The sequence below is a fragment of the Scyliorhinus torazame genome, chromosome 13 (genome assembly GCF_047496885.1).
Source record: "Scyliorhinus torazame isolate Kashiwa2021f chromosome 13, sScyTor2.1, whole genome shotgun sequence".
Lineage (NCBI taxonomy): Eukaryota > Metazoa > Chordata > Chondrichthyes > Carcharhiniformes > Scyliorhinidae > Scyliorhinus > Scyliorhinus torazame.
The window spans coordinates 190584932-190612346 of NC_092719.1; the positions used below are offsets into that span (position 1 = coordinate 190584932).

At 47.1% G+C, this 27415-nt stretch overlaps 1 protein-coding gene across 6 annotated transcripts in view; it reads right to left on the bottom strand.

The window, feature by feature from the left end:
• The window catches only part of LOC140388452 (POC1 centriolar protein homolog A-like), a 180262-nt gene that overhangs the window by 61869 nt on the left and 90978 nt on the right, over nucleotides 1-27415 (bottom strand). For 5 of the 6 annotated variants that reach the window (XM_072472612.1, XM_072472609.1, XM_072472608.1 and 2 more), the window contains one exon: nucleotides 25240-25389. In XM_072472612.1, coding sequence (XP_072328713.1) covers nucleotides 25240-25389 — 150 coding nt within the window. Of the gene's footprint in view, nucleotides 1-16465; nucleotides 16601-25239; nucleotides 25390-27415 lie in introns of all 6 variants that reach the window. The other variant, XM_072472611.1, reaches the window with a different exon arrangement.

Genomic DNA, 27415 nt, shown 5'->3' on the forward strand with positions numbered 1-27415 from the left:
GAGGACTCTTGGTATGAGCAACCGCTCATTGTAGATAAACTCATCCACAACACAGATGCTTGCATTGCTTGAAGTACTGTTTTAAGATATGTTATTAGGAACATATTTGGCTCTACATTTTCACAGTTTCCTCTGATTTTAGTACATTCGTCAACTCTTTTCTGTGGTTGGCTTATTTCATTCACCTCCATGAGGGCTTTCCAACAGGATTGTGTGACAATCCATCTGCTGTTATTTGCTGCTTGCCTTGTACAGTTTTGGCATCAAACTTCATGAGTATCAGCCATCATCTCTGGACATTAGGTGGCGTCTTTATTAGTTCCTTGGTATTTAATACAATGGCTTGTGGTCCATTTCTATTGTAAACACGAAGCCTAGGACATAGTCGGTGAACTTCTCGTAGGCTCATGAGGAAGCTAATGCCACATTTTGATCACAGTATACCTTTGTTCAGTTAATGACCTAGATGCATAATATAAAGATCTGTAGATAACATCTTTCTGGATTTAGATGAGTACTGCTCCCAGTCCAGTTGCTAATTCATCCACAGCAACTACTATGGGCAGTTGCAGGTCATTAAGTGCCAGTGTGTCTGGTGACATAAGTATGTTCCTGATGCTCTGGAATGAGATTTGTTGATGTTCTTCCTAACAACATTGCCTGGTCTTGCCTGAGCAGTTGTCTTAGTGGTTTGTTCACATGTGCCATGTTAGGGAGGAACTTCCCTTCCTGATTGACCATCCCCATGAAGCGTTGGAATGCCACAATGATACGGGATGGTGGAAAATGTTTTATGGCCTTAGTTTGATGGGGTGGGATGGGGGTGGGGGCATCATCCCTGATGCCTGACACATGAAAGATTTGTTTCAAGAGCTTGATAGCAGGTGGGGGGGAAAACTTACGATACTTGTTGATAATTAGCATTGCTTCCTCCAAATGTTACAACACTGCTTTCACTCTTGCATCATGTTTCTGTGGATCAGGATGTCATCCATGTAGCAGAAGACCTCTGCCAATCCCTCCAAAATGGTTGTCATTGTTCTCTGGAAAATCTCTGGAGCTGATGTAATTCCAAAAGGTAGGTGATTAAAACAATGCCTCTCAAAGGAGGTGGTAAATGCAGTCAGTAATTTGGATTCCTAGTCCAGAGATAGTTGCCAGAAGCCACTGTTAGCATAAAACTTTGTAAAAATGTTATTTGTTTGCCAGATTTTCATCCACAAAAGCTAGTAGGTACATCTCCTTTTCAGCTGTCTTGTTTAGCTACGTGGGGGCAACACATATGTATATCGAGGAACTTGATATTGGCACAAGAACCATGCCTGGATACCATTTCATGGGTCTGTTGACAGGTGAGAAGACTCTCTGATGCAGCATGGATTAATTTCTTGTTTCACTTTCTTTACAAGTGGGCGTAGAACCTTCCTTGGGGTGAACAAGCACATTGGTTTTGCATCTTCATAGAATCATACAATTTATAGTGCAGAATGAGGCTATTCAGCCCATCGAGTCTGCACCGGCCCTTGGAAAGAGCACCCTACTCAAGCCCCACGCCTCCACCCTCCCCCCTTTATCCCCGTAACCCAGTAACCCCACCTAACCTTTTTTGGACACTAAGGGCAATTTAGTATGGCCAATCCACCTAACCTGCACATCTTTGGACTGTGGGAGGAAACTGGAGCACCCGGAGGAAACCCATGCAGACACGGGGAGTATGTGTAGACTCCGCACAGACAGTGACCCAGCGGGGAATCAAATCTGGGACCCTGGAGCTATGAAGCAACTCTGCTAACCACTATGCTACCGTGCTGCCCCGAATTGTGATACAATAGGCTGTTTTCATCTTGCGCAGATCTCTGAAAAACTTTGGGAATTGTTCGAAGACCAGACCAGGCCCCAACATTTGTTAGGATACCAGACAAGACCCTCAAATATTTTTTTTAATTTGTAAAACTGTGAGGAAAGGATACTTTACCCCAGGAGTGATAACTCAGACCAATAGGTATCTATTATGTTAAAACAAACTTTAATTTAAACACAGGATTAACCACATTAACAGCGAAGAAACAGCTTTACAATTATCAGTTAAACAGTTCATAAATACAAGGAAAACCTTATACCTGCTATCAACTCCAATTAAGCAACCCAATACAGTTCAAATGCCACTTATAAATAAAGTTAACCGATTACTCGCTTACCTGCGTGGAGACTTTCGGAGATAGAGGCCCTTTTCAAAAGAAGATTCAGTACACTTCTGCTCAACTTGGCAACATTTAGCAAGATTGTTGTGCAACTTAAAAATCCTTCTATCTTGTCAGACTCAAATCCTATGGCAAAACATGCAAAACTATCATCTATGTCCTACAAAGATGTCACACGACCTGCTTAGCTAGGACTAAATACATCCCCTCATAAATGATCTACTCTCCAGGGAATCTCCAGCAATCATAACAATATCCTCTCAGCTCTTTATCTGTAACCAGGTAAGTGGCTGGAATCAATCATGACTCACCTTTTTTTGACTCTTTAATTACTGCTTTAGTGCACACAGTCTGGATACCATAACCTAGGTTCTTTAATAATATTACTACAACAGATATAATATGTAACAATTCCTATATTCATCACAGAATTCTGCCCTGAGTGCTGTTTATTTTTCTCAGCTTCCGAACTCATCAACTTCATAGATGCGTTCCAGCTCTGTGCGAAGTTTCCAGATCACCAGTGAGCATTCGTTTTTTATTTTTTTATATATTTTTTTAAAATTTAGAGTACCCAATTCATTTTTTTCCAATTAAGGGGCAATTTAGCGTGGTCAATCCACCTAGCTTGCACATTTTTGGGTTGTGGGGGCGAAACCCACGCAAACATGGGGAGAATGTGCAAACTCCACACGTAAGTGACCCAGAGCTGGGATCGAACCTGGGACCTCGGCGCCGCGAGGCCGCAGTGCTAACCCACTGCGCCGCCCTAACCAGTGAGCATTCTTGATTGTGAATCACATTCAAGGCTTGTGATTTCTCTTCCTTTATGTGGAGTTTTGCAGTTAACTATCCTTTGACTTTCAACTGAATGGGCTTTGGACCATGGAGTCTTATCCTGGTGGATGGAGAGACTCGGGTGTCTGACAGAATCAAACTCCTGCTCCAGCGTCTAACTATAATAACTGCAATGCAATAAGTTGCGTTTGAATCTTTGACATTGCTCAAGAATGATACTTCTATTTTTCAACTTGTTGAATGCCCCCAATTTCCTGCATGATCTTGGCTGTTTCTCCTTTTTGTCTGGTGAAAAGCCATTTTCTGCGACAAACTGATTTAACATGGCCTCTCTTCTTTCAGAACTGTTGGCAGGGCATTCTTCATGCCAATGCAGTCTTTTCCCACCACAGCGAGAACATGGAATAATGATGGTGAATGCACCCGTCTCTTTTTTGCTTTACTTGGGGTTGAGAATGCTGCAATTCCTTTGTGCTATAAACTGGATTGTATCAGCCTGTTTTCTACACATGATTTTCTTTTCACCTTGATTGAAACTTGCTTCCTCTCTTCTGCCTGCCTGCTATTTGTAGCACTTTTGATAGGGTCAAATTTTCCTGTGACTGCAAACAAATTCTGAGAAAGTCTCTTCCAAGACTCCCATGACAACGTGATCTTCAATGAATTTGTCTTTCAGGGCACTGTATTCACAATTTTCTTTTAATTAATGTAGCTCATTAATAAAGGAATCTATGCTCTCTCAAGGTCTTTGGGTGCACCTATTAAAATTGTACTTGTTCTACAATGGTGTTTTTCTGAAGGTTAAAATAAGTATTAACAGCTTTGATAAACAAAAATACTGCATCATGTGAAGAAGAAGTTATGTCCTGTCTGACCATAAAGTCACCTGCACTACAGCCAATGGCGTAAGTGTACTGACCTGCTCCTTGCTAGTTTTTTCTGCTAGTCCCAATCAATGCTGTTCTGTACCTGGTAAACCTGCAAAGCCAATTCTGCCACGTCTCAATTTGATCTAGGGCCTACTATATGGTCAAAGCACTTGAATAAATGTGGAACTTTTTCCATCTCTTCCATTTCACTGTTGCTACTTCTGGAGTAGGGTTGACGATTGTCTCACACTGTCCTTGATCGTCAGTCGGTTCCATTGCCGCTCCTTCCAATTGCTGTGCTCTTCACTTGTTATTCCTTTTGCACGTTTAGCCGTTGCCATCTGTTGTTGTTGTCTTTGAACAGTTATGTGGTAGTTGTGGTTCTGGACTTACAGATACAGACTAAGAAGCAATACTGTTAGCAAACTCTACTTTTTTACTGGGCAAAATGCTAACTATTTACAAGGTAGTTTCTACACAAGGCTCGACATGGAACTATGTCTCCTCATGCTCTGTTATCATGTGAAGCTACGTCACTGAAGCTCACCACCAGTGAAAGTACAAGATCCCAGCATAAATGTCAGTAAAATGCTTAAAGTTTGGGGTATTTAGCATTTGGCAAGTCAAATTGCAATAAATATGAGATTCGGCAAACTTACACAATTTTTATTTTCACCAAAAAGAGCCACTATTTTAACAATGCTGGCTAATGCAATCTGACCCTCTTAACCTGAATAGTATGTTTCAAGCTCTCATTGTTTATTCAATTTAACCAATAATTATAAAAGCCATCATTATCAGAAAAGGGACTAATGATGATCATTCTTTGGCAGCGAATCCTAAATCTTAAAAAAAGCTTCACAATGCATCTGCCTGAATACTCATTAATTTTCTGGCCAGTTAGTTGGAAGCCTTCTGGTGCAAGCAATTATTGGTCAACCTTGAGCAGACAAACAACAGATTACTGGCTACTGACCCAGATTAAAAGGTCAAACTCTGGAAGAAGTAACATACGGTGTAAACTGCATTTTGGGGAACTACACTCAATTTAAATCAGGAAAATGCAATCAACAAAATATCTTGGGCACGATCTGATGGCTGCATCGCGCCGGGCTCGAATCCTAGCGAGCCAGTTAGATCACAGGCGGGGATGAAATCGGGAACACTGCCAGGTGCCGATCAATTTCCAATCTAACCGGCCTACTCCCATTGGCGAGATCCCGCCGCAGCGTGGCACGAAACCAATAATCAACAATTAAGGCCAATCTCCATCCCATTAACTGGAAGGACGCCCTATCGAACGGCCTCCCATAATCTAACCGATTCCTCAATGAGTGGTCATGTGGGCGCCCTATAGCAAACCTATTTAAAAATGTGAAGTTAAAGCAATGGCTGCAGTGGGGTCGGAAGTGCTGAGTAGCCATCTTGAACATCGGACAATCAGTCTGCGGGTTCTGGAGCTGCTGCCCCAGTGTTCAGGGGAGATGGGGAAGTCCCCCGGTGGGGGTGGGGGGGGGGGGGTAGAGAACGGACTTGGTCGAGGGGGGTCAGCCGCCATCGGTGAAGTTCGCCCCTAGGCTGGTGTTGGGGGTGTGTGTGGGGGGGGGGGGGGGGCGGCGGCGGCTCAGCACCCACGGGTCCAAAATGCCACCCCCAATCCCCAGATCGTGTATACCCATACACAAGGGCAACTTCAGCTTCTGCCTGTAATATGGTGCAGGTCCCTTTAACTCTCACTGACCATGGCAGTCTCTGGCCGCATAGCTGAAGGCTATTATTAATAGGGAATTGGCAATGCTTGTACTGTGAGCACTTCACAGCTCCCAAGTTGGGCAGCACGGTAGCATTGTGGATAGCACAATTGCTTCACAGCTCCAGTGGTCCCAGGTTCGATTTTGGCTTGGGTCACTGTCTGTGCGGAGTCTGCACATCCTCCCCGTGTGTGCGTGGGTTTCCTCCGGGTGTTCCGGTTTCCTTCCACAGTCCAAAGATGTGCAGGTTAGGTGGATTGGCCATGATAAATTGCCCTTAGTGTTGGGTGGGGTTACTGGGATATGGGGATAGGGTGGAGGTGTTGACCTTGGGTAGGGTGCTCTTTCCAAGAGCCGGTGCAGACTCGATGGGCCGAATGCCCTCCTTCTGCACTGTAAATTCTATGAAGTGGCTCCAGGTTGTGTGTGCTCTGTGCACTCCTGCTTTTTCGCTGCAGAGCTGTGTGAAAACCTAGCGTTTTGTTTGTTGCTGCTTTTTCTGCTTCTGAAGCCTGGAATGAGGCAAAGGAAGGCTGTAAACATGCCTACTTTAAAAAAAAAAATCATTTTGCGGATATGGGCTTCGCTGGTTAGGCCAGCATTTATTGCCCATCCCTGGTTGCCCTTCAGAAGTACTATCAGTCTGAAGAAGGGCTTTCTCACTCCTCTGCTGTGCTGTGTGTTGCTGTGGCTCTCAGGTACTGACTATTCCAGTTTTGAGATTCTGTGACTGGGAGCTGCCAGACGGGGAAGAGAGAGGAGGAAACCTGCCTGGTACTGCAGTGCCTGGGGCTGTGTTTCAGCTTGCAGCTGCCACTCTGCTTCTTTGACCTGGAACGAGGCAAGGCGAGCAGGCCTGCTACTGGGCTGAAGATGGAGGAGTGTTTGCTCTTGCAGTGAGTTGACATCTTAAAAAAAAAATGTTTCCAATTAAGGGGCAATTTAGCGTGGCCAATTCACACCATGCAGACACGGGGAGAATGTGCAAACATCACACGGATAGTAACTTGGGGCCGGGATCAAACCCAAATCCTAGGCCCATGAGGTAGCAGTGCTAGCCTCTGCACCACTGTGCCACCCTGGTTTGTTATCTTCATTAGAATATTTTGTTCATTAATTTTTGATTGTTTGTTGACTTACGTCGGGAACCGTGCGTCACTTGTTCATGTCCTCGGTGTTCCTGTGGCCCGGTCAGGAACTGGGTGGTGTCGGGAAACCAGATGCGGTACTGCAGGAAAGGAAGGGCGGCGGCTCGGTTCGACTGAGCAAATCGAAGTTTGGGTTGGATGCCTTTGTGGACAACTGGTGACTTTTTGTGTCAGTGGCTATCTGCTGCTCCTGGTTTGGGAGTGGTGCAGCTTTCTGGTGTTTTTTGGTTTCATTTTGTACTGTTGTTGGTTTATGCTTAACTAGTGGGTAATTTCATGCTTGATATTGTGTTATTGTGTGCTTGCCAGTCGCAGCCCCTCCTGTAGCCTTGGGTTTGGCAAGCTACCCATACAGGTTGTGGTAGTCAACACTAACTGCATTAGATGTAGTACGGTAAGACCCAGGACCCCTGCTCGTCGGGAAGCTCGTCTGGCCGTTCATTGCTTGCCACTACCGCTGACCAGCCCGGGGCCTCCTAGCATCGGCCACAGCTCGCCTCCATCACCTTGGATCAGTCCCGGCCCCACAACTTCGCAACCGCAACGCCAACGGTGAAACTGGATGGCCACAAGACGTCCTGCCTTTTTGACTCTGGGAGCACGGAAAGCTTCATCCACCCCACGACGGTAAGGCGTTGCTCCCTCGCGGTACACCCCGTTACCCAGAAAATCTCCGTGGCCTCCGGATCCCATTCTGCGGAAATCCGGGGGTACTGCATCGCGATCCTCACTGTCCAAGGCGTAGAGTTCAGCAACTTCCGGCTCTACATCCTCCCCCACCTCTGCGCTGCCCTGTTACTCGGCCTGGACTTCCAGTGCCGCCTCCAAAGCTTAACTTTAAAATTTGGCGGACCCCTACCCCCCCTCACTGTCTGCGGCCTCACGACCCTAAAGGTTGATCCACCTTCCTTGTTTGCAAACCTCACCCCGGATTGCAAACCCGTCGCCACCAGGAGCAGACGGTACAGTGCCCAGGACAGGACATTCATCAGGTCGGAGGTCCAGTGGCTTCTGCAGGAAGGCATCATTGAAGCCAGCAACAGCCCCTGGAGAGCCCAAGTGGTAGTAGTAAAGACTGGGGAGAAGCACAGGATGGTCATTGACTACAGTCAGACCATTAATCGGTACACGCAGCTCGACGCGTACCCCCTCCCACGCATATCTGATATGGTCAATCAGATTGCACAGTATTGGATCTTTTCCACAGTGGACCTGAAGTCCGCCTACCACCAGCTCCCCATCCGCACGGAGGACCGCCAATACACTGCGTTCGAAGCAGATGGCCGCCTCTATCACTTCCTTAAGGTTCCCTTCGGCGTCACTAATGGGGTCTCGGTCTTCCAACGTGAGATGGACCGAATGGTTGATCGGTACGGACTGCGGGCCACCTTCCCGTACCTGGACAATGTCACCATCTGCGGCCATGATCAGCAGGACCATGACGTTAACCTTCTAAAATTTCTCCACACCGCCAAACTCCTTAATCTCACGTACAATAAGGAGAAATGCATGTTCCGCACCAACCGCTTAACCATCCTTGTCTATGTCGTGGAAAATGGAGTTCTAGGGCCCGACCCCGACCGCATGCGCCCCCTCATGGAACTCCCCCTCCCCTACTGCCCCAAGGCCCTGAAACGATGCCTGGGGTCCTTCTCCTATTACGCCCAGTGGGTCCCTAACTATGCAGACAAGGTCCGCCCACTCATTCAGTCCAGTCTTTCCCCTGACGGCTGAGGCCCGCCAGGCCTTTAACTGCATCAAGGCAGACATCGCCAAGGCCACGATGCATGCGGTCGATGAGTCCCTCCCTTTTCAGGTCGAGAGCGATGCATCGGACGTAGCTCTGGCCGCCACCCTCAACCAAGCGGACAGGCCAGTGACATTTTCTTCCCGCACCCTCCATGCCTCCGGAATTCGGCACTCCTCTGTCGAAAAGGAAGCCCAAGCCATTGTGGAAGCTGTGCGGCATTGGAGGCATTAACTGACCGGCAGGAGATTCACTCTCCTCACTGACAAATGGTCAGTTGCCTTCATGTTCAATAATACACAGCGGGGCAAGATCAAAAACGATCTTGAGGTGGAGGATCGAGCTCTCCACCTATAATTAAGAGATTTTGTATCGCCCGAGGAAGCTCAACGAGCCCCCCGATGCCCTATCCCGTGGTACATGTGCCAGCGCACAAGTGGACCGACTCCGGGCTCTACATGATGGCCTCTGTCACCCAGGGGTCACCCGGTTCTTCCACTTCATGAAGGCCCGCAACCTGCTCTACTCCATTGAGGAGGTCAGGGCCATCACCAGAGACTGCCAGGTCTGCGCGGAGTGCAAACTGCACTTCTACCGGCCAGATCGAGTGCACCTTGTGAAGGCCTCCCGCCCCTTTGAGCACCTCAGCATGGACTTCAAAAGGCCCCTCCCCTCCACCGACCGCAACATACACTTTCTGAACGTGGTCGATGAGTACTCCCGGTTTCCCTTCGCCATCCTATGCCCCGATATGACTTATGCCACGGTCATTAAAGCACTCAACGGTATCTTCGCGTTGTTCGGTTTCCCCACTTACGTCCACAGTGATCGGGGATCCTCCTTTATGAGCGATAAGCTGCGTCAGTTCCTGCTCGGCAAGGGCATTGCCTCGAGCAGGACGACCAGCTACAACCCCCGGGGAAACGGGCAGGTGGAGAGGGAGAACGGGACGGTCTGGAAGGCCGTCCTGCTGGCCCTAGGGTCTAAAAATCTCCCGGTCTCCCGCTGGTAGGATGTCCTTCCCGACGAGCTCCACTCCATCCGATCGCTCCTCTGCACGGCAACTAACAAAATCCCCCATGTACGTCTCTTTGCCTTCCCCAGGATGTCCACCTCCGGGGTCTCGCTCCCAACATGGCTGACAGTTCCTGGACCTGTCCTCCTTCGCAAACACGTGCGGACCCACAAGTCGGACCCGTTGGTCGAATGAGTCCACCTCCTGCACGCGAACCCACAGTACGCCTACATGGCACACCCCGACAGTCGCCAGGACACAGTCTCCCTCCGGGACCTGACACCTGCTGGATCCCCACCCACGGCCCCCCACCCGACCCCCCCCCTTTCCGGTTGCCTTATTCAACCCGGCGCCACTCACCCTCCTCCCCAGCGCACCTCACCACAGCCCTCGCCCCAGGAGGATCCGTCCTCCCACTGGTTCCACTCAGGGGCGACGAAGACGAGGACAGCACGCTCCCAGAGTCACAGGTGACCAAGTCGGCACCCGCATCACCACCAGGACTGAAGCGATCAAAGCGAAGGATCAAGGCCCCTGATAGACTGAACTTGTAACATTTTTCCACCACCCCCGCCAGACTCTTTTTTAACAGGGTGTGAATGTGGTAGTCACCACTAACTGTATTAGATGTAGTACGGTAAGACTCATATACTCGAGGTACATGGGTAAATCCCTGCCTGCTGGCTCCGCCCAGTAGGTGGCGTATAAATGTGTGCGCTCGCCGGTGCTGCTCCCATTCTGGTTCCAGCTACAGGAGGCAACACATCTTTGCTCAATAAAGCCTCGATTATTCACTTCTCTTGTCTTTGTAGTAATTGATAGTGCATCACAGGTTAAGAGGAGGGATGTTTTCTCTCCCTCCGGCCTTGTTCCGTGCCAACATCGAGCACCCTTCCCAGGGGGATGGGGAATGTGCGCTGGTTTGGGTGCTGGTGGCGTTGTTTTCTTATTGATTGCTTATCGGGTTTGTTTCTGGTGTAAATTTGGTATTTTCATTGTACTGTTGCCCGTTTTGCGGTTTAGGTGTTTGCTCTGCATTTTGCCTTGACTTTTGTAAAATGACATTCTTCTTGGACTGAACTATGCCCCCTCTTGGAAGGGGAGGGTTGTTCTCTCTTTCTCGCTCTTCCGTCGTGCCCTGTGTCGATGTGTCTTTTTCCGGTGAACTGTGCTGCCCGTTCTCACACACGCACACTCGTACAGGCATGCACATGCAGGCATTCGCTCAAATCTCCTTCACACATGCACACTCTCGCTGACATGCACGCACTGTTTTCTACATGCTTTCCTGGATGTGGGGCTGGATATGCGCTGGATGTCTTTCCACTGATGTGGGGCTGCTGCTGGAGAGTCTGGGCTGGGGTGGTGGCATGTGCTGTCTTGGATGCTGGTGGTTTTGTTTCTTGTTGATTGTCTATTGGGTTTTGTCTGTGGTGTATAGTGGGTAATTGAATTGTATTACTGTTTGTTTTGTATTCTGCTTTGTATTATGGAACTGTTATTAAGCTAAAACATACCCATAGGAATCCGTGGGTAGACGTGACATTTCGGACGTGAGTATTACTGCCCAGCACCCCAATCAGACTATGATCCGGACACTTTAGCTGAACACTGGAGGCTTCAACACTGCAGGGGCAGCAGCCAACAATCAAACACCCATGAGCTGGGCCGCAGCACTGTGGATACCTCTCGCGGCCAGAAGGTGGGTGTGCGGGTCGGGGGTAACCTGAGCCTGGCCCCTGGTGGGGACCCGGGGTCCAGAGTGTTGATCCTGGTGGGGATCTGGGGTCCAGAGTCCGGTGCCCAGGAATCCTGCTGTGGCCAGGGGTACGTGTACAGGGCAGGGTCCCCCTGCACAACCGACTCGTTGGATGGCACCCCGAGAGATGGCAGGGAATGTATGGTGGGGGAGGCTTGGGGGATTTGAGTGTACCGGGATGGAAGCCATAACTGATTGTCGGTCTCTCACTCCCTCCAATTGCTTACGATATGAATGGCATTGTGGAGCCCGCAAAATCTGCCCCCGTAGTGGCATGCCAGGCAGCCAGACGCCAGAGAAGGCAGCGGCATCAGCGTTGACAAAGGCACAAGGTGGCATCGCATGTACAGGGGCCTGCCCCACACCCTGAGGACTCGGCCTCCCACCTGGCAAAGGAGGGGCCTAGAAGGGGAAGCCGGCGACAGCCCAAGGTGAATAGGTGTCGCTGGTTGTTCGAAGAGATGTCGAACAACATGTGCCACAGGAGGCTCCGTCTCAACAAGGGGATGGTATGGCACCTGTGCCATTTCCTTGAGTACTTGGCACCACGTGGTGGAGGAGGATACCCACTCCTGGTCGCCATCAAGGCCACAGTAGCCCTGAATTTTCATGCCTCGGGTTCATTCCGGGCTCGAGCACGGACTTGTGTGGCATACATATCCCATCCAACAGCCCACAAGTGCATCCGTCCCGATTTGCACAGGCAGCTGGCTGTATAAACTTTGACATGGACCAAGCCCATCAAGATACCCAGGCAGCAGGATTCTCCACCATCGCCAGGATGCCCCAGGTCCACGGGTTAATATAAGACTGCATGTCACCTTGAACACACCAGGTGGTCCAGGAGAGCCCTTCGTAAACAGGAAAGGGTTCCACTCCCTGAACGTACAACTTGTGTGCGAACACTGCCCCACATCATGCATATGTGTCCACGCTTCCCATGCAGTGTGCATGACAGCTACACCCTGGGGCAGTCAGAGATCCCCGGTGTCTTAGAGGGACACCCCAGGATGACTGGTTGGTTTTTGAGGGATAAGGAGGACACTCTTAGGTCCTGGCTAATCACGCCATTGTGGAGGATGGGAACCGATGTGGAGATTCGATATAACTAAGGCCACGTGGCCACCTGGGCTCTCACATTGCTTAAAATACGGTTTCGATGCCTTGACCGCTCTGATGCTGCATTGCAGTACAACCCCTGGAGGTTCGCCCGCTTTGTGGTCTGCTGTGCTCTCCACAACCTGGCACAGCAGCAGGGCGGCATTATGTAAGTGGAGGAACATGCGGCCTCGGAGGAGGGACTGGACCAGGAGGGGCTGATGGACGGTCCCGGGGAGGATCCATGGGAGCAGCAGAAGAATGGAGTACAGGCGGCGGCGACAACGAGGAGGGAGGCCCTCAACCTCGCCCGCTTCTCATAGGATGTGGCTTCGTCTGACATTGCACCCCCTCCCCACCCACCGTACCTCCCCCACCCATCCCCACTCCCGATCCATCTCTCCTTTTCCATCGCGGCCCCCCCCCTCCACCCCCCACCGAATCACCCTGTTCCACCCTCCCAGGGTCTGTGTTACATCACTCCAAGGTGGTGGGCCTGTATCGGCTCCGTCAGCGGGTCAATATACAAGTCAGTAGGGTAATGGTAACCCAGTGAACTGAGATCCTCAATCTATGCTATAGTCTGACTCCTGTGTGTCTGCTGACTGCACACTCACAACCATCACCTGCACATGGTACGCCTTGTTGGGGGGCGCCCAGATGTAGGACCACTGTGCCCAGGGGCTGGCGCCGGTGGGAGGACAATGGGGAAGGGTGTGCAGGCCGGCCCGCAGTGCGGAATATCATGACAGAAACTTCACATGTCTTGGGTGTAATACGTTTTAATGATGTACAATCGTGGTCCTAACTGTGCCTAGCTCCTGATGGTGCCCCCACCCCCACCAGTGTCCTCTCAGTGATCCTCAATCTTTATAGCCTTCTGTGCCCTGCCACTACTTCTAGGTCTGTCCCCAAGATGCACATCAGAGGTGGAGACAGCATACTGCTTACCGCACCCTGTGGTTTTGATGCCATGGCAGGCATCCTTTGGAGGGCCTGTGACTAGTGGGCCCTGGCCGACTTGCCGGGGGCAGATGCCTCGCCAATGACCCCAAGTTGCACCACTGTCGGGGGTGGGGAATTCAGGAGAACAGGCGACCACCGTTGTCTCCCTATAGGGAGGCTCCTGATTGGCCTGCAGCACTCCCTCCTCCTGGTCGTGGCCCATATGGCCCTGACGGTCACCTAGGGACAGAGGGGCTGTATTGAGCTCCAGAGACCCCTGCGTCATCTGGCTCTCGTCATCCCTGGCGGCCCCCCATTGTTTGCACCATGGTGTCAACGCCCTCAGCGATGCCCCTCTGTAACCAGGCCACGCTCTACAATGCTTCGCCAATGTGCATGCCTGGGACATGGTCCGGATTGTCTCGGCAATGTCCACCAGAGACTGGGACTTGCTCTGCAGCACCTCAGTGAGGTCCACCTACATCAGGGACATGTCCCCCAGCGACTGGGTCATACTGTTGAGGTCCTCCGTCATAGCCGTTACTAACTGAGCAATGTCTTGGACACCATCACTCATGGTGCTGACATCGTGCTCCAGGCTCTCCATGGAAGTCACCAACCGAGCAGTGTTTGGTGCCACGCATCAGCGGTGCCATCTGCTGCGCCCAAAGCCTTTGGGACTACTCCAATCGCCCATGGACCCGCTGGTGTGTCACTGACATTCCCCTCTAAATCTCACGACCTTACCCTCGAGTCTGCATCATCTCCGGGATAACCTGGTCCAGAGGCTCAGCATCTGACTGGGGCACAACTAGGTCTTGGGATCCAGCAGACTTCCTGCACTGCAACTGTGTGGTGCTAATGTTGCCTATCGAGATGTGTGTCTTCAAGCTGGTGGAGGGTGGAGATGACACTTGTGACTCCTCAACGGTGGCATCCTCTGATCTCTCCCCGAGGTGTTCTCTTGGATGGCTGGGGGGGGCGGGGGCACCCCGGATGGGCCAATACCATCAGATGGAGATCCTGTGGGACAATGGACAGTTGGTCAGTGAGAGGGAAGGATCATTATGCCTTGCCTGAACAACTCACATGTGACAGGTCACCTGGGTTAGGGCTGTTGGGTGCTCACCTGTGTGGCGCAGGGTAATTTCAACGTCAGTGACCAATCTGTCCTCAGCCACCCCGCAACCTCCAGAGCCTGTTCCTTGTACGGGGTGAGAATGTCCGGCACCCCAAAATCCATTTGAGCGCTTTCCTGTCTGTTGTGGACCAACATCTCCTGCAGGAACAAAGGGAGGGCATTGTGAGCTGCACGCTTCTGCATAACCACTAAATCCAGTCCAAAAAGCAATATTTAGATGTTGTGAAACTTTCAGCTGGAGTGAGTAACATTCTCAGAAATGAATAATAGAATGAATGAATTGAACAGCTTATTCTTTAAATGTTTCACATTTTTGTGCGACATAAAGCCAAATGCATTGCCTTCAAATAGCTATGTGAGTCACAGATACAATTCATTTAAATTCCCCGATATTGAGGCTACAGTTTGTGCAAATAGTTTAACATTGATGTTGTTGAACTGATTCATCATGAGCAATGAAATTTATTGTCCAATTTGATCCTTACTTCTTTGGTGGAGTCAGTTGTTAACAATGTACTGTTTGTCTACATACATGGAAGACTAGAACCAGAGGACACCATCTCAGATTAAAGGGACGATCCTTTCAAACAGAGATGAGGAGGAATTTCTTCAGCCAGAGGGTGGTGAATCTGTGGAACTCTTTGCCGCAGAAGGCTGTGGAGGCCAATTCACTGAGTGTCTTTAAGAGATAGATGGGTTCTTGATTAATAAGGGGGTCAGGGGTTATGGGGAGAAGGCAGGAGAATACGGATGAGACAATATCAGCCATGATTGAATGGTGGAGCAGACTCGATGGGCCAAGTGGCCTAATTCTGCTCCTATGTCTTATGGTCCTTATGGAGACCCGATCACTGTACTCCTGAACTGAAACACTACACATCATTAAATGAAGAGCAGTTAAAGGTGTTTTTTTGTTTAAAGTTATGATCAAACAGGAATGAGCCTTTGGCTTAGTGGTAGCAGCCCCATCTCTGACTCAGCAGCTGCAGGTATGGAAGCTAACTCCAGGCAATCCCAATGAGTGGAGTGCTCCAGCTCTGAATTCTTGATTGCCATCCAATGGGATACTTGCATCCAGTGGGCACAGGTAGCACCCCTCATTGTTTGGATTCTGCAGCCCATAAATATCTCCTATAATGTAGAACTAGCCACCCTATCATCTGGCATGGTTATACCTAACAAAGAAGCATTCACATCACAGCCTGTAGAGACAAAAGTAGCCATTTATTGATTGGTCGCAAGGGACATTTAAAAAAAAATCTCAATTGCCATCACAGACTATATTCAGTATAATAGGGTTGAAAGGTATAACATTTCAGTTAATGGTTAAAGTAATTTGGTGGACATCATTTGCAAGAATAATCACTGGTTTTCTCGAACTTACCCAAGTTAGAAGAATTGGTCAATTAAATACAAGTTAGTCTTTTCATTATTTTACAAATCTTGATCAAATCACCTGATTCTAAGCTTTAAGTATACAGAACCAGCACTTTGAGCCTATCTGGCTATCGGAGGTATTTTGCACTGAGAATTAAACTTATGGCCTTTCTCTGCACACTTTCCAAAGTCTAAATGTCCCCCACCATATGGAGACACTAAAACTGGACATATGGAAGACGGACAAAAAAGGCAGACAGAAATGCAGATGAAGAGAGTCAGACTGCGCGATATGTAATTACAGAATGTCTTCCATAACCAAAAATAAATCCATTGCAAGCAATGGCAGTTTAGAATATCATAGAATCAGCAGGCATACAATTGTGAAGCTTTAGCAGAAGGTTGGTTCTCTTTCCCTCTCTCTTCAATAAAAACAGTATTTAGCAGCAAGGGACTGAGGTAAACAGAGATAATACCAAGGAGAATGGTGTTTTCAGGGGTCTCATGTCACAGCCTCCTGATAGAGGCCTCCATGCTGAAATTCCAAACTTGATCGGATGTAGTCTTGTGCTCTCTTACCAAGACAAGTGCTGACAGGAGTTAAAAGAAATGGTACCTGCAAGAGATAAGCTGAAAGACGACCTCAAGATAAAGAGATGGAAGGTTGGGGAAATGACCTTGGGTACCTGTTCATCAGTAATTGGCCAGATCGGATCAAACAAGACATTGGTATGGGGTAGGCAACCAGTCCCTAGAAATAAATTATATAAAGAAGAGGGGAAATAGGAGCCTTTCTCAAACAAGAACATTTCAACTAGAGGACAGAAGGCTGCCACCACAAATATCAATGCTCATTCTGCATCATCAGTCCATTTGTCCTCCTAGACCGAACCATTCCTATTTATCTTATGCATCATATTTAAACCGTAGCTTTGTGATAAACAACTCAATAAGCTACTCGAAAATCACTGTTGAGCTCAAGCTCCTTTTCGGGTAATCTGTGACTCCCAAACTCAAACTTTACACAATGAAATACTTTGAAATGTAGTCACTGTTTTAGTGTAAGTAGAGATGCCATTCACAATCCCTGGAAACTGAAATAGGTCGAATTTATATTATTCTTTCTTGAGATATGGATATCATTGGTAAGGTCAGCACTTATTGTCCATGCCTAATTCCCCTTGAGCAGGTGGCGATGAACCTTTTAAACAAATGCAGTCTAGGTGGTGTAGATATACTTACAGTGTCGATTGAGAGGAATTACAGGATTTTGACCCAGTGACAGGGAAGGATGGTGATATAATTCCAAGTCAGTATAGTGTGACTTGGAGAGGAACTAACATGTGGTGGCACTCCCGTGTCGTGTTAGTAGTCAATGGCAATCGAGGGTGTGCTTGGGGTGGGAGTTGACAAATGTTATAGTCACTCAAATATAGCAGAATTCTACCATGGTTGCAAAACCACTGAATCATTGCACCATATAACTTTGTAGTTAGAAGTCTGTATACACAAACTTTATCTGTAAATGCTAACTTCTGTCAAAATATAGTAAACTGTTTAAGTCAGCGGTAATCCTTTTATATGATCAGTCAATACAAATATTACATCATTCTACTTCACTATGGTAACTGAATTGTATTGCCGGAAAAGTATCTGCAGATGTACAGACACTAGTCTACTGCATACAGTTTCAAAAAGGAAGTCAAAGACTGATTACAGGAAAACACAGTCATGATTTTAAGTAACCAAAGTTAGGCATGAGTACAGGAAGCATGGACAATTCACATCCATGCTCCTTCTTGGAATACTGCAGTAGATTTCCTCCTTCAAAAATAATGTGCTGAAGATTTAGGTTATTTAAATGACAGGATATCATTCACATAAAGACACCAAAGTAATAAGCGTCACAAAATTAAAATGACGAGAAAATACATGAGGAAAGAAGCTGATATTCTCCTAATGCTACCCATTCAAAAGGGAGCCATCTTGTGGAGGTCCTGAAAACTCCTGGTACAGAATAAGGAAACTGCCTCCGAAAAGAAGGGCCATGCAATGCCAAATTATCTGAATGTCTATGAAAAATCAGATGTTCGGCTTACAATTGCTGACACCTCACAGTTTATTCTTAATTAAGCATTGCTGATTGCGGTTCTGAAATTGTACAATGTTTCCACCATTTGCAGCAGTAGAAGTCCCAGAAGAATTACTGACTGCCAGTTGCATCAGATTTCCAAAAGTGTCGGCAATGCCATATAAGCTGTGAAACTTCTGTTCATCTTTTACAAGGCAGATGATGGCAAGGGTCATTGATTCCATAAGCCAGGAAGGAAAGAAAAACAAAGTGTGAGCAGCATAGTAGTTAGGATGCTGAGTAGGTGGTCTCAATAAGGATCAACGAAGGGCTCCCTTGGCGGGGTGCAACCCCTGAAAAGTATAATTTTTTAAAATGCTGCAGGTTGACAAGATAGGAACATTGATAGGGTCAAAAGGGGGCGTGGGCAAATAGTGAGTTACTCTTGCATCCATTTAACACATGCAAATTAAGTACCCTCTTGCCAACTCTTCAAACACTTGCAAAGATAGCATTGGAGGGTAATGGAGTGCAATGTTTGTGTATCTATCAGGTCAATGTGATGCATCTAGCGTGTGGGTGAAGAGAGTTTGCATGCTTCCTGCTTTTTGTGTGCTACCTTGCATCTCATTTTCAACCTACACCACCACCTAACAGCAAAGCAAGGAGAGCCAAATGTCTAAATTTCTCCCTGTCAGTACACAGTATCACTCCATCAGCAAGTCCTCACCTGTCCCTTCTTGTGGTAATACACAGAAGTTAGGTAGCTCGTAGTCCCAGGCTAAGGCTATTCAGGAAACCAGAGGAGCTTTAGCCCCCATACATGCAGTATGCAGGCCCACTGGTGCATGGATAAATCCGGCACAGATCATAGAATTGACAGTGCAGGAGGCCATTCGGCCCATCGAGTCTGCACCGGCTCTTGGAAAGAGCACCCTACCCAAGGTCAACACCTCCACCCTATACCCATAACCCAGCAACCCCACCCAACACCAAGGGCAATTTTGGACACTAAGGGCAATTTCTCATGGCCAATCCACCTAACCTGCACATCTTTGGACTGTGGGAGGAAACCGGAGCACCCGGAGGAAACCCACGCACACACGGGGAGGATGTGCAGACTCCGCACAGACAGTGACCCAAGCCGGAATCGAACCTGGGACTCTGGAGCTGTGAAGCAATTGTGCTATCCACAATGCTACCGTGCTGCCCACAATGCTACCGTGCTGCCCACAATGCTACCGTGCTGCCCACAATGCTACCGTGCTGCTTTTGAACCAAAGTCTAAGCTATGGGTGAAGTGGGCCACTGCCTCCTGGATACCTCAGAAGTGTTAACAGCTAAGGGAGTAAACCCTGACAAAAACATCTGGAGTGGAGCCAAAAGACTGGCTGAAATCTAAATATGCCATCTTCCCAGTAGCTCTTGCAACCAAGCCGGTGCTAAATGTAGTGCTTCACATTCTTTGGACTGAATCTGATGTTTGTGCAGCTCAAGGACTCCATAAAATTTACCTACGGATTTGTGCCCTAGAGAGGACACTTTAGTTTACTTAAGAGCGTCAACACCACATTCTTGATTAATAATGGGATCATGGAATTTACAGTGCAGAAGGAGGCCATTCAGCCCATCGAGTCTGTACCGGCTCTTGGAAAGAGCACCCTACCCAAGCCCACACCTCCACCCTATCCCCATAACCCAGTAACCCCACCCAACACTAGGGGCAATTTTGGACACTAGTAACCCCACCCAACACTAAGGGCAATTTTGGACACTAAGGGCAATTTAGTATGGCCAATCCACCTAACCTGCACATCTTTGGACTGTGGGAGGAAATTGGAGCACCCAGAGGAAACCCACGCACACATGGGGAGAACTTGCAGACTCCGCACAGACAGTGACCCAAGCCGGGAATCGAACCTGGAACCCTGGAGCTGTGAAACAATTGTGCTAACCACTATGCTACCGTGCTGCCCTGATCAGGGGTTAAGTGGAGAAGGCAGGAGAATGGGGATGAGAAACGTATCAGCCATGATTGAATGGCCTAATTCTGCTCCTATGTCTTACGGTCTATAGGAGGCAGCCATTACAAATGTTAAGTCCAATATGATTGGCATTGAGACTCTGGGCTGCCTGCTACAGTGGGAGGCACCAGTCAGCTACCACCCACCTCATGTTGGGCAGCCCTTGACAAGTAAGGTGCTGACCAACCATGGTCCACCTGGTTCACTGGGTGTCAGGAGTTAGATTTGTTGCAGAGAGGTTCTATATGCATGGAACTGACAGACAAATTGTAGCTTGTTGACAACACATGCAAGGCAGATGAGATTGACATGGAACATGAAAAGATGAACATATACATAGCTTCTCTACAAAAGACGAGGCTCACCAAGTGTGGATCACTCAATGAAAAACATTACTCATTCATTTGGAAGAAGAGTTTAGTGAACACTCATGTACACTTTGCTGCAAGGGATTCTCTACTCTTGATGATAGAGCCCCACCCTGTCACAAATGATTCAGAATATATTCTCTCTATAGGCCTCTCAACTCAAACAGGACTAGTTAACCTCATGATAATGAATGGCTTAGATAGGGTGGATGTAGGGAAGTTGTTTCCATTAGCTGGGGAGACTAGGACCCGGGGGCACAGCCTTAGAATAAAAGGGAGTCACTTTAGAACAGAGATGAGGAGAACTTTCTTCAGCCAGAGAGTGGTGGGTCTGTGGAATTCATTGCCACAGAGGGCGGTGGAGGCCGGGACGTTGAGTGTCTTTAAGACAGAAGTTGATAAATTCTTGATTTCTCGAGGAATTAAGGGCTATGGAGAGAGCGCGGGTAAATGGAGTTGAAATCAGCCATGATTGAATGGCGGAGTGGACTTGATGGGCCGAATGGCCTTACGTCCGCTCCTATGTCTTATGGTCTTATGATTGCCTATAGTCTAAAGTTGTGTCCACTACAGAGGTAAAGATTAGTTCCACTGCTAAAAATAGAATCCCAAAGACAGAACACCTTTACCTACTGGGGCATATCAATGCAAGAGTGGGTGTGGACCATGAGACGTGGCCCTCCTGCTTCAGTTGGCACGAGAAAAATAAATTAAAATAGACAGTTTCAGCTTTGCTGCTAGCACAAGCTTTATGAAATTAACATTTTTTCAATAAAAGCTATGCCGCATGTTGGCATGGCGACATCCAAGATCAGAATATTGGCACCAACTAGGCCTAATCATCACCAGACAGGACTCTCAACAGCATTCTCAACCAGTGCTCACTGCAATACAGATTGCTCCCTAATGTTAACCAGGATTAGGGTGTAATCCTGAATGCCCTTTTCTTTTAAAGCAGAAATGCTGTCCTCGTAACAATGTTAGCTGTCCTGCCTACACAGATAAAAAAACAATAGTTTCCCAACTCAGTGGAAAGGGGCTCTCCTGCATTTCCACAAAGAGTGCAGAAGATAAGTGGAACATTTTTTGAGACATCAGCTTTTCATATGCTGAGAGTTCAATAAGAGCAGACAAATCCTGATATGGTTCAAAGCTTATATCGCTGTAATGGAACCTTTACTTGAAGTCAAGTAATCCGCTCTCATTAATTACAAGAGTGATCTGTGTGGGATGACTCGGACACAGAGTTTTATGAAATAAATTCCAACAGGTACAATGCCAAAACTACTGGATACAATTTTGCTAAAATATCCAGATGACCTTCAACACAGGTAACATTGGGGCTTGTACAAAAGGATCAAATAGGCAAACGGTCCATTGTAAACAAGAGTGAGAGGTCATCATCGACTGCGATATACAGTTGGAGAGATGGGTGCAACATTAATTTGAATTGTAGTTGAGGGAGAACATAGTCACGAAGGAAGCTCAGGACACCATAGCGAGTCTGCCGATTACGGGATGTCAAACCTACACTGGAGCAGCTTAGAAAAGCTATTGATTTGCTTGCCAGGTAATGATCTTATACTTCCCGGACTCAGCAGGCTCTCCTGCAGTATCCGAGATGAAAAGATTGTAATCCTGGGGACAAGAACAAGGGTGACCGAAGTGATTGCAATAATTATCAAGGCATTGCCCTGCTGTGCATTTTGGGAAAAGTACTTGCCAGCGATGCCTTTGTTGGTTTACAGACCTTGGATGGATGCATCTATTCCAAATCCCAATCTGGTTTAAAAATTGGCAATTCCATAATCGACATGATCTTCTCAGTCCAACAGCTGCAGAAGAAATGCTATGAACAAAGGAGATCACTATATAGTGCCTTAATTGATCTCACCAAGGCATTTGACCATGTGTGCAGAGGCTGTTTATTTAAGCTGCTGAAAATAAAAATTGGCTGCCTGCCAATGCTGCTCACTGATTCTCTCTTACATGACAACTTAGGTCAGCTAAGGCAGGGCAACACTGGAACCCTCTGAGAATCGCAATGGGGTCAAACAGGGCTTGCGTCTGGCGCCAATTCTCTGGCATATTCTTCTCTTTGCTGTTGTCGCCAATACTCTGACATATTCTTCTCTTTGCTGTTGTCGCCTTCAGTTTATCTGAAGAGGATATCTACTTCATGGCACAACTGACAGAAAACTATTTCAGCCTTGCCCAATTGAAATCCAGGACAAAATGGAACAAATCATCAGCAGGTTGCTGAATACCAACAATGCCACTCACATTTCAGATCAAAGAGCACTTTCAAAGGCAAACGGACAAATCCTGGCACGCATGTGAACATTTAGTTTGACCATCAGCCATCAGGAAGACAAATGTTATGGTCCAGGATGTTGCCGTACTCGATCAGCATTGAGAATATGACGTTGGAAGTTGTTGATAGCTTCACACTTCGAGGCTCCACATCACCAGCAATCTGTCACTTGAGGCTGAAATCAACACACGCATCACAGAAGCTGCAGCTGTTCTGTAGAAGCTGAGGAAGAGAGTGTAGAACAACAGCAACCTTACTGAGAACACCAACCTACCAAGCCTGCATCCTCAGTGTACTCCTCTACACTGGCGAGATCCAGACAATATATGTTAGGCGGGAGAAAAGGCGGAACACTTTCCACCTTCACTGTCTCCGAGCTATTTTCCACATCTCTGACAGGGCAAGTTAACCAACTCAGAGGTGTTGGACCATGTTAATTGTATCAGTATACACTCATGAAGCTAACAATATCTGCGCTTGCTTGGCCAAGTTCATTGGCAAGATGATAACTTCATACCCAAAGATCTTCTGTACGGTGAACTGGCCATTGGATCATGACCTGCTGGATGTTCATACCTCCACTACAAGGATACCTTAGAAGCAAGGACATTGATACTGGCAATGGGAGATATTTGCTGACAGCCATAACTTCTGGAGCCTGATTGTGTGGAGGAGCAGTGGAAGAATAAAAAAAAAATTGAAAAGTGAGCTGGCTGAGAGAAAACAGTGGCCAGCGAATCTAGCACTTTCTCGGCTGGCTGCCTTTATCTGCAGAAAATGTGGCAGAGACTGCCATACCATAGGATAGCTGGAGCCATTTCCTGAGCCATACCAGCTGATGTCTAACATAAAGTTGACCACGTAGATACAAATCATCATTACATGAGAGAAAGGGTGCCAAAGCAATATAAATTGGTATCATAATGCAAGAAACCTCTGGGACAGTCTGCACACTATTCTTTTCCATGTACTTTATTTTATTTATTTCATTTAACAATTTGAATTTCAAATACAATTAAATAGCATTCAGTTACTGTGCAGTTTGCTGTGAGTGTCTTTTGGTCCCTCCAGGTTCCCTGCCCAGAGGTCAGCCAAACTGACAGGCTTGGTTTACATTTGGACAAGGAGAACTCCAAAGGAGACCAGGCAGGCTTGGTACAAGGGGTGGAATCACTCTGGATGGTTGTGGGGATCTGATTGCGGGAGCACTTGGGAAGATGGAAGGAAGCACTCTCGCTCTATCTATCACAAAGACTGGTGTGAAGCCTGGGAAATTCAGCTCCCGACAGTTAAAATATGCAAAACGGGTTAAGTCCAAGGCTTCCAGCCATACCAACATATCCCAAAGGCTAATCAGCTTTCTGAGAGCAGGTTGGCTGCCTGTTCCTTGTCCCATCTTGATAAAACCGCAAGTTAGCAGGCTGGAGTTGGTATCCGGATACCAAAATTGGAATTTTTGCTCACTTAAATACCCATCTGCTCACCCATAGTAAAATATCCCCCAAGATCTCACAGGTTCAGTAAACCTGGAAGTCACCTACACCAAGTCTTTTGTTGTTCCCAAATGAATACAGTCTATTAAGATGTGCCTTAGAAAAACAAATATGTTTATGTTTGCTCATGCATACCTAACCATTGATCAAATTGAATTATTGGGTAAGTGCACTGTACCTACACAGAAGACAAAATAAAATACATACATAATAGTTAAGTCACAACTTGTGAAACATCCATATTTTACAGGAATCAGAGATATTATTGAAAGTGTAAAGGCAAAAGAGCAGTAATGAAGTCGAGATGTAAATATTTAAAGTAATTCCTCTCAAACAGGAAAATGCAAACAATTATAACATGTATGCAAAAACAAAACCCAGCAGATGCTGGGATCCTGAAATAAAAACACAAAATGTTGGAAATACTCGGCAAGCCAGGCAGCATCTACAGAGAAAAATTGCAAAATTGTGACCAACCTGCCAAATTACTGATGCTACAATAGAGGGAAGGCTTTTGATGAAGCAGCTGAAGATCACAAGGATATTGCCAGGAATTCCTGCAGCAATGTTCTAGGCCATGGCAGTTGGCTTCTGACAGTCAAATCAGATCTGAGCCCATCCAAAGCAGGAACTTTCTTCCCATTCACCCCCTTGAGCTTAATATCGGTGCTTTGATATTCCGTTTCAGTGGAGTGCTGAGCCTGCAATTTCCAACATGCTCCCAACATGCAGCCAACGCAGCCCCAAGATAAACTTGCCAAATTTTTGCCAAGTTTCTCAGTACTTGGAATAGGCACATCCAGCAAATTCACTTTGGAATGGTTGCTGGTTGTCCAGGACAGTGACAGCTGTCATTGCGCTTCACTAAAATACAAGAAAATACAATACAAGAAAAGCTTTACTGGAGGAACTGTTCTGGGCATTCATGAGCATTTGATCCTCATGTCAGCGCATTTCCAGGAACCTGTATGTGCTTAAATACAATACCCGCTTCACTCAAAAGAATAGAAAAAAAAAACTTCTCAGTATTCAAATAAAAGACGTGACAATGTATTTACACAATGCATTTTGAGAGTCAGGTACCACAAAGAGAATATTACATATGTCAAATAAAACCTACCTCCACCACATGTGACTTTGAAGTATGCTCTGGTAACCAAGAAGGACCATCAGAATCCTTCAAGATGTAATTAACAGTCATTGGTTGAGATTGATTTTTCAACATTTCCCCATAATCTGCAGCATCAAAATTAGTCTTCCATACCATAACCTGAAAAAAGTGTTAAATAAGTTAAATAAAATGGTGATTACCGCACATTTATAAATTTGAGGACATCGCATTGCATACTATGTATTTAAAAACACAGATGCACAAGTGGTAAATTAAACCAGCTCCATTTAAACCAGAAAGAAAAGAACTTGCATTCATACAGTATGAATTCTTTATGAAGGATTCATAAAGGTATCCTTTACAGTGTGGTCATTCTTGTTGGGAAAGGTGGCCGTCAATAACACATAGCACGGTAACACAGTAATAATGTGCTTTAGTGGTTTCCTCGCAAAATTGTGCTGCCACTTCCCAAATCAGTGCCCACCTTTAACTGGAACTCTATGTTTGAATCCCTCTAATCAGGTTTCCTCCCCTGTCACAGCACCAAAATAACTCTTATCAAAGAGATAAATAACATGGGATTACGACAAAGATACGCTATGCTGCCTCATCCTTCTCCACAAGAAGGGCGGCATGGTAACACAGTGGTTAGCACTGTTTCTTCACAGCCATCAGGGTCCCATGTTCGATTCCTGGCTTGGGTCACGGTCTTATGCGGAGTCTGCACCTTCTCCCCGTGGGTTTCCTCCGGGTGCTCCGGTTTCCTCCCACAGTCCAAAGATGTGCAGGTTAGGTGGATAGGCCATGCTAAATTGCCCTTAATATCCAAAAAAATGGTTAAGTGGGGTTACTGGGTCATGGGGATAGGGCGGAGGTGTGGGCTTAAGTAGGGTGCTCTTTCCAAGGGCCGGTGTAGACTTGATGGGCCAAATGGCCTCCTTCTGCACTATAAATTCTATGATTCGAAGTCTGCAGCCTTTGACATGGTTGACCACATTCCTCTAATGCTGTGGCAAAGAAGAATCAGGCAATTTGCCTCAATGACTACCGACCGGTGGCCCTGACATCTAATATTATGAAGTGTTTCGAGAGGTTAGTCACGAGACACTTCAACTCCAACCTTCCAGAATGCCTTGATCCACTGCAATTCGGTCCACAGAAGATGCCATCTCCCTGGCCGTACACTCATCCCTGTAACATCTCGACAACAAGGCCACCTATGTCAGAGTCCTGTTCATTGCCTACAGCTCCGCCTTCAACACCATAATTCCAGACAAGCTAATTTCTAAACTCCAAAACCTAGGTCTTGCTCCTCCCTCTGCAACTGGGTTCTCGACTTCCTGATCCACAGACCGTAATCAATAAGGATAAACAATGACACTTCCTCCACGATAATATCGGGGCCCCACAAGACTGCGTACTTAGCCCCCTACTATACTCCTTATAGACACATGACTGTGTGGCAAGATTTGACTCCAACTCCGTCCACACGTTTGCTGATGACACGACCGCAATGAGTCGGATCTCAAACAACGACGAGTCAGAGTACAGGAGGGAGATAGAGAACTTAGTGGCATGGTGCAACGACAACAATCTCTCCTTCAATGTCAGCAAAACTAAGGAGCTGGTCATTGACTTCAGGAAGCAAGCCTGTCTCTCTCAATGGTGTGAGCTGGAGATGGTTGACAGCTTCAAATTCCTAGGGGTGCACATCACCAAAAATCTATCCTGGTCCACCCACGTAAACATTGTGACCAAGAAAGCACAACAGCACCTAAACGTCCGCAGGGAATTCAGGAAATTCGGCCTGTCCACAATGACTCTTACCAATTTTTAGAAAGCATCCTATCTGGCTGCATCACAGATTGGTATGACAACTGCTCGGTCCAAGACCTTAAGAAACTACAGAGAGTCGTGAACACAGCACAGTCTATCACGCAAAACCGCTTCCCATCCATTGACTCTGTCTGCACCTCCCGCTGCCTTGGGAAAGCAGGCAGCAGAGTCCCCACCTGGGTTATTCTCGCTCCCAACCTCTTCCATCGGCAGTAGGTACAGAAGTTTCAAAATCGCACTAATAGATTCAAAAACAGCTTCTTTCCGCTCTTATCTCTCTTCTGGACTCCTCTTATGAACTGAACTGATTATTCTATGCATCTTTTCTACAGTTATAGCACTATATTCC